This window comes from Poromitra crassiceps, assembly GCF_964638095.1.
Source record: "Poromitra crassiceps genome assembly, contig: HAP1_SCAFFOLD_2313, whole genome shotgun sequence".
Lineage (NCBI taxonomy): Eukaryota > Metazoa > Chordata > Actinopteri > Beryciformes > Melamphaidae > Poromitra > Poromitra crassiceps.
This window is the reverse complement of record NW_028150112.1, coordinates 2,375-10,635: the sequence shown is the minus strand read 5'-3', so window position 1 is coordinate 10,635 and position 8,261 is coordinate 2,375. Positions and strand designations below refer to the sequence as shown.

Genomic DNA, 8,261 nt, shown 5'->3' with positions numbered 1-8,261 from the left:
CAGATTCTGTGAGGCTGCTGAATGGGACTGGTCTGTGCTCAGGCAGACTGGAGGTGAAGTCTATGCAGTCGTGGTCCTCAGTGTGTGAAGCTGACTTTGACCAGCAGGGTGCAGAGGTGGTCTGTAGGGAGTTTGGCTGTGGGGCTCCTTCAGTCCTCCAGGGGGCGCTCTATGGAGAAGTGGAGGCTCCAGTGTGGAGCAAAGAGTTCCAGTGTGAAGGCAGTGAGTCTGTTCTCCTGGACTGTGGAAGCTCAGGTTCAGCTAGAAACACCTGCTCACCTGGCAAAGTTGTTGGACTCACCTGTTCAGGTAGGAGAGGAGCTGCAGCTTGGATTTAGCTTCATTTCTGTTCTAATCAAATTGACTTTACTTCTTTTACTAATGACTCTCTTGTCTCTGTTCAGAGCCTGATTATGTCAGGTTGGTGGGAGGAGCCAGCAGCTGTGCTGGTGAACTGGAGATGAGACAACATGGAGACTGGAAACCAGTGGATCACTGGTTCTCTGACTTGACCGTGAAGTCAGCAGCTGTAGTGTGCAGAGAGCTGGACTGTGGCCCTGCTGTTTACACAGAAAGGAGAAAGACTTCCTCATATAGATCTGTATGGAGGATCAGATCTTACTGTCTTCAGTCTGGCTCTACACTGAGGGAGTGTTTACACACACAGTCTGACTCTTCCTCTGACAGCCTGCAGATCACCTGCTCAGGTAAAACCATCAATAACATCAACTATGACAGTAATGTTTCCAGTCTCTTGCTTCCTCTGTCACAGTGACAGTCAGTGGTTTACATTAGACTGAACTGTCAACTTATCCAGGACAATGTCCTCCTAAAGGAAGAGAAGTGGTCTTGTTGCAGGAAGCTCACTGGTTCAAATCCCCTCTTTTCACTGTGGTGCCCTTCAGCAAGGCAGCTGCTGCTAACTGTCAACATGATGATGTATTACATGAGTCAAGGCAGCAGTTTGTCTCTGAGCTTTTTAATGTTGGTTCTTTTGGAAAACAATGAGAGTCTCTGAGTTCAAAGCTGCAGTAGAACAGACAGTAGCAGCTTCTGACTGTGGAAACACATCAGAGGATTTAGACTTTTCATCACAGATAATGGAGACAGAAAAATCATATTCTGGTGTTATCCTTTCAACAAATAACTACATCTAGATCACTACCTACCTGTCTATCTGTCTGTCTGCATGTCTGTCTGTCTGTCTGTCTGTCTGCCTGCCTGTCTGTCTGTCTGCCTGTCTGTCTCTCTGCCTGTCTGCCTGCCTGTCTGTCTGTCTCGCTGCCTGTCTGTCTTTCTCTCTGTCTGTCTGTCTGCCTGTCTGTCTTTCTCTCTTTCTCTCTTTCTGTCTGTCTGTCTGTCTCAATTTAATTCCAAATATGTCTAATTATCACGACAGTAAATAAATGCATGTTGTCAAAGCATCACAGTAGATCAGGGACAGACAAACTAAATCAATGCATAATAACCTTTAAATAACACCTCAAATGTCCCCCTTTCTTTGTAGTGTAAAGGTACATTTTAAGAACACATTTTCACATAGGGTATAGCTCTGCTGCTATAGGCCTATCATATCCAATCACAATCACTTTTATTGCCACAATATGCAAATATTACATACAAGGGATTTGTCTGCTGTTTTTGTTGGTGGTCAAAGGTCAAGGTTCAAGGTCACTGTGACCTAACGACCGCCCGTTTCATGCTCGTTAACGTGATCTCTCAGGAACCCCTTGAGGGAATTTCTTCAAAGTTGGCTGAAACATCCACCTGGACTCAAGGATGAACTAGATTATGGTGGACAAAGGTCAAAGTTCAAGGTCACTGTTGTCCATCTGTTCCATCAAGGAAGGGGGCGGGGCTAGGTAAAAGGGGCCATAACTAGGGATAGGAAAATCTTAGAGAGTCGGGATTCGAGGGCTTGGTAGTGGGAGTGGGTAGGTGGTGTGGGTGGTCAGTGGGGGTGTGGTGAGAGGAAGGGGCGGAGCTAGGGAAAATGGGCCATAGCTAGGTATTGGAAGGTTGTAGTGGGTCAGGGTTTGAGGGGTGGCTAGGAGGAGGTGGGTGGTGGGAGGGGCTGTGAAGGTCAATATAGGGGGCGGGGCTACGGAAAAGGAGCTGTAGCTCAGGATACGAAGGTCGTAGAGAGTTGGATTTGAGGGGTGAGTTGGGGGAATGTCTGGGGGATGTGGGTGATGAGAGGGGTCGTGATCAGTAAGGGGCGGGGCTAGGGGAAATGGGGCGTGGCTAGGGATAGAGAGTCGGGGTTTGAGGGGTGGGTAGGGGGAGTGGTTGGGGGGAAGTGGGTGATTTTGTGGTAGGACCATTTTCCATGTTGAAAACGATTCTCCATGTTGTTGAGGTACTCCCAAACTGCCTAAAGTGCCATAAGGCTGAATGACCACACCACTGTGCTGTACCCAGGCTAACTGTGCTTCAAGGTATTTGTGCTTGTATGAGTCTGGACAGACATGGATGTAGACTGCTCACTTGTTGGTGGAGACATACAACCACGACACGGTATTTCTTCACTTTTGAGTGGGCAGAGTGATTGACAGCTGGCTGGGTGTGGCTCATCATCTCCCTCTCTGTTTACAGATCTGCAGCCTGTTGCAGCAGCTGAAAGGGTGTAAGCTCCACACTAACTGCTACGTTCAAACTAGTTAGTTTGACACTAAAGTTGTGTCTTTGTTTAGTTGCACCACGGAGACGTAAGGTACATCTTAACTAGTAGTCCTTAAACCTCACACTAGCCAAAAATAGTGTCGCAGAAAATGACGTGTACACTATCTGTGACCAATCAGTGAAAAGCACGGTGAAATGATTGATGTTTAATAGCATTGCCAAATTAAGTGGTATGAAAACTCACTGACTTGATTTCACAAGTGCCTTTTAAATATGGACTCTGGATCATGTCAGGCTACAGAGAACAGGATATTTTCAGGTTTTGCCTTTCTAAACATGAGGGGTCTTTGTTAAGAAACAACTGGATATGAGCCGGTGCGGTAGCATGTATCAAACACAAGAAAAAGGTGATAGGAAACGGCTGTAGCTATGAGGCAGTCAAAATAGTGGTCGCACCGTCGTCAATCACTGTGGGTGATTTATTTTACAAGTGGCAACTAGTCATATCTGACTAGTTTTAAATGTATTTCTCCCCACAAAAGTTTGATAGCCTATGTTTCCTAAATAAACGTTTTGAATCCATTTATTTCTCTATAGTCCATTCTTTATAGCCTCTATAGTCGTAGTCGATCTTATTTATTCCAGTGTTGTCATTAAGAGGCCGATTTCGCAGCAAGAATATTTAATTGGTCGGCACGTCGTTCTCGGTAAAGGATGCTTTCGTTATTGAGACAGACAACATGCATGCATGCTCCTACTGTAGCCTATGTATCTGCATTTGCAGAAACTCATGAACCCATATCTTCTGGACATTGCCTTGATGAAATAACAACGTAGCGTTAAGTGCGACAACTTGAATCTCCCACAAACGTTAGGCTTTTTCTGACATGGGAGCAAGCAAGCAGCGCAGCAGCGTCCCTCCTGATGCACTGGATGGACCTGGCTGCCTGCAACTGCAGTCAAGCCAGCCCTCACCTCGGAAAGCACAGTCATTCTAGCCCCCACTTAACACCTTAAGTGCCATAGCCGAAATAATTCGTCTTACATAATCCAACGCTTAAGTGCCAGAGCCGAGTTTACTCGTCTTACATAAACATTTTTTTTTTTTTGACGGTGGAACATCAATCAACAACTTTTACATCTTCGAGATCACTATTGGAGCAAGATAATGTGTATAATCTATTTTACCGACCCACTAAGTGTTGACAGTGCTCCCCCAGACGACCGAAATCAAAGAAAAAACTGCCGCGGGACCAAGCCGTTCAAGGAAATGCCGTGGCGATTTTACAGTAATCCACTCAAGACTTGTCTTGCCTGAGAGCGGCCGCGCACCGGCAGCAGCACACAGAGAGCGGAGAGCGATTTGCAAAATAGATCATAGGTGAAACACACTTTGAAACACCTCAGAAAGGCCATAATCAACATCTGCCCATCGCCCACGCATTCCCCGGCCCATCTTGACTCGCACAAGGAGCGTCCGCACGCACGCAAGCAGGCAGGCAGGCACACAGGCAGGCAGCAGCAAAAGCGCTTCTGACACGCCCGCTGTACAGCGGAGGGAGGAGGGAGGAGGGAGGAGGGAGGAGGGAGGAGGGAGGAGGGAGTTTGAATGAGAGGGGTGTTTCCTGTTGTTATGGAGGAAATTACTGTTCAAAACTATTGTTTAGAATGTCTGACGGTCTTACTGATGCCAAAAATGAATGGTTAAAGTGACTGTTTCACAAAAAGCCATTTATCTCTGAATAAATTTCCAGACGCTGAAACCATGCTGTACTCAACGGCTAATATCTACATAACTACTAACTCTGCAAACTAACTCTTTTAGACAGAGAAAGCACACATTCTATTAGTTATTTTTAGATGATTGGTGTTCATGAATTCTTAACAGAAAAGAATCCTCGGCTGTTGCTAAAATGAGCCAGAATCGTCAAAAACACCCCTGGCACAACTTACCTACAGGAATGAAAACATGGCTGGCATTCAATGTGTTAACAATTCAAGCCGTTTTTGCAACACTTGAGGAAACCGTGAGTTTGCTCGTTGATATAAGCGATTGCCCGAACGATTCATTAATTAATAAACTAGCGAACGTGAAGTGAGTCACGAAGAGCCACACCTGCCCACTACGGATATGCGGATAATGACCTGCCAGCTGTTAAACATGAGCCATGATTGCGTGGAAGCGGATCTTATACCGGCGGTCGAGGTAGATAAGATACGGAGTCGCGGGAGTGCGCGTAGGCCGGCTAATTGTTGTTTAACATGCAGGCCAACCGGCTAGGTGCAGGTTATAATACGGATTCCACTGCATATTAAGAAGTGGCTATATTCTTTCAGACACACATGCGGGTATTTGGCTAGTTTAGGGGCGGCGCATCAATACCACCCAAATAACAATTAATTAAGCAGAATATAAACAGTCGGGCTGCAAATTAGTGCATTCATATTTCATTAACATGAACCAAATGAGGACATTAGAGGAACGTTCATTAGACTGTTAACATTTATTAGCTTCATCGTCATGATTGTAATTCGAATTCACCATTATCCTGGCTCGCTACTCGCTACTTAAAGGCCCAATCCGTCAATACTCACTATTACTGACGCCGGTGGCCGTTAGTGTAACTGCAGGCAGCGTGTGAACGAGCTGACGCGCGGGCACCATACTCGCATGCGCACAAGCAGTTGCCTGGCAACAGCAGAGCTGTTGGTTGCTTTGTAACGTTAACTCATAAAAGTCACTTGAAAACGGCAACCTGGACAATTTATCGGTCAGATCAGCCTCGAGATGCCCAGGAAGGATTCTGGATGAATTAGGGGACGTTATTGTGGCATGTTTGGTCGTGTTTTGGCTTGCGTTGGCTGCGGGGAAGTCGATACTCATGTTAGCACAAGCCAGGAAATAGCCTGCTCCCCCTGTATGTACGGTACCGTGTAATGCCTGGAGTTGGCCAAACTGAACAGTCAAACAATGTACCGTAAGCATAACAGACAGTAGGCTAACGTTAGGCATATTTCCGACTGTTAGATTCATTATCAACACAAGACAGTAACGTTATTAGTGGGGCTGGTGGTAATTTCTATAAATATAGCTAAATCTATTAGTTAGCCGCGTATAGCATCAAGCTAACGTTATGGTTCTAATAGGCAGACTCACCACCGCAGCTAACTGCAGTCAAACAATAATGTTCCATGACCATAAGCATAACGGTAGTAACGTTAGGGTTGCATTACTTCACACAAGACGGTAATGTTAGCAGAGTTTCTGACCAGGTGGTCAGATACTTGTACTACGGAGTGACAGTAAAAATCTTGAATCTTGAAAATCCATTAGCAAGCAGCTAACGTTATCTGGTCAAAACCACATTACAGTAGCTACAAGCAGCAAGTTTCCTTCATGAACCGAAAACACAGTCATGACTCTAGTTTCCCCCCGATGTCGGTCACATTGCTGCTGTCTGGCCAGAGGGGCTTCATTAGATAAATATTTATTTATTTATTTAGTGTGGACCTTTTCTGGAGTCTGTGTTGTTTCCTTTTGCTAGCAGCTAGCGACGACCGTAACGTTAAAAGCTACTTTAGCCATTTCCTGTTAGCCGTCTAAGACAAGTACGCAAGCTCATGAACGCGCGCAGACGTCACATCCTCTAGCTGTGGTGGGAAATGCTAACCCCTTCGAAACTGTGGTTTTTCCATGTATCTTCTGAACGGCTGGTCTGAGAGAAACGCCCCTGGTCGCCATTTTTAAGTTACGTCAAGGCGCATTCGCTCAGTGCCAATAATAAACACTTTGTGCACATTTATTTCTCGCCAGAACCAACGGAATGGGCCTTTAATTGCTGTTCTTTTAATGTAGTGACGCCACTTGTGGAAAACAAAATGTCAAATGGTGTAATTTATCACGGAGAGCGCGCTGCGGACGCAAAACAACGATGCACCATGGTGCCAAGTTGCAATCTGTGCCAACTGCTATTTTACGGAGGACTTTACACTACTAATTGGTAGGTGTAAGATTTAAGTTATAACTTATGCCTAAGTTCCCAACTATTTCACTTGGTGCAACCAATATATTTTTAGTAGTCCGTAAACTCTGACTTAGTGAGAGTTTAACTAACTAGGTTATGTTTAAACTTACGCACAGCTGGTGCAACCATCTGCTGCTGGTTCAGCCAATCATCTCCCTCTCTGTTTACAGATCTGCTGTTTCAGCCAATCATCTCCCTCTCTGTTTACAGATCTGCTGTTTCAGCCAATCATCTCCCACTCTGTTTACAGATCTGCTGTTTCAGCCAATCGTCTCCCTCTCTGTTTACAGATCTGCTGTTTCAGCCAATCATCTCCCACTCTGTTTACAGATCTGCTGTTTCAGCCAATCATCTCCATCTCTGTTTACAGAGCTGCTGTTTCAGCCAATCATCTCCCTCTCTGTTTACAGATCTACTGTTTCAGCCAATCATCTCCCTCTCTGTTTACAGATCTACTGTTTCAGCCAATCATCTCCATCTCTGTTTACAGATCTGGTTCAGCCAATCACCTCCCACTCTGTTTACAGATCTGCCGGTTCAGCCAATCATCTCCCTCTCTGTTTACAGATTTCCTGGTTCAGCCAGTCATCTCCCTCTCTCCCTCCATGGATGGGGTCTTTGAGGCCCAGCAGCAAGGGCTTCAGGTCTTCAGGGGCTCCAGCTTCACCATCAGCTGCTCCATCCAGCCACAGTACCCAGGAGGCTTCTTCCACCTCATCTCCACCGCCTCCAACACAGCACCCAGCCACACCCAGCCAGCTGTCAATCACTCTGCCCACTTCCTGTTTCCTGCTGCAGGCCACGCCCACCAAGGGATCTACAGCTGTGTTTATCACGGCTATGTTTTCTCTTATAACTTCTCCTCTGAGAGCCAGCCCCTCTCTCTCACTGTTTTAGGTAACCTGAAGCATCATCTGAAGCTGAATCCAACAGGAATATGTGACAGTGTTAATCCATTTGATCATTTCAACAAGTCATGAGAGTTAATGAGAGAATCAGCAGCTTTACTTTATTCCTGAAAACTGATTTTCTGTAGATTTGTGGCTTTTGTCCAACAGCATCTATATAATCTTTAGAGTGGATCAGATTACCCTATTCTCCAAGCCAGTGGTTCTCGCACTTTTTCATGCCAAGGACCCCAAAACTGGCACATATTAGACCATGGCCCCCCACTTGATAAGATTTTGTCCCAGGGTCCCCCATCTGATAAGATGTTGTCCCAGGGTCCCCCATCTGATAAGATGTTGTCCCAGGGTCCCCCATCTGATAGGATTTTTGCTTTTAGATGTTTGATTACAGAAAGAGTATGAAACTCATGACCAAAACAGTCCTACATTCTGTCACTGTCTTACTGGATGGAATTATAGTCAAAACAAATGATTCCCCTTTTTGCTGGGGTTCCCCTGGAACTCCCTTGCCTGGGGCTCCCCGGACATAGACATCTCAGAAGCAGCGCTGAAGCAGTGCTTCACGGACGCTTCGAGCAGGAGCCTTGCCATTCACACCAGAAGCACTGTGTTTTGATCACGTCTGGTGCTGCCTTACCTCCACTCACAGCTTGCATTGACTTCATGCCTGGCTTCTTGGGTGCAGCACGCTGCACGCATGAAGAAT

General features: G+C 46.0%; 1 protein-coding gene across 1 annotated transcript; it reads left to right on the top strand.

The window, feature by feature from the left end:
- Positions 1-153: 153 nt before the first annotated feature.
- Positions 154-7,544, top strand: LOC310772206 (scavenger receptor cysteine-rich type 1 protein M130-like; the record flags this gene model as incomplete). Its single annotated transcript, XM_083664638.1, has 3 exons — positions 154-309; positions 405-707; positions 7,215-7,544. Coding segments are annotated over 3 exons (789 nt in total), but the record flags the coding sequence as incomplete, so codon positions are not given.
- Between the last annotated feature and the right edge of the window lie 717 nt (positions 7,545-8,261).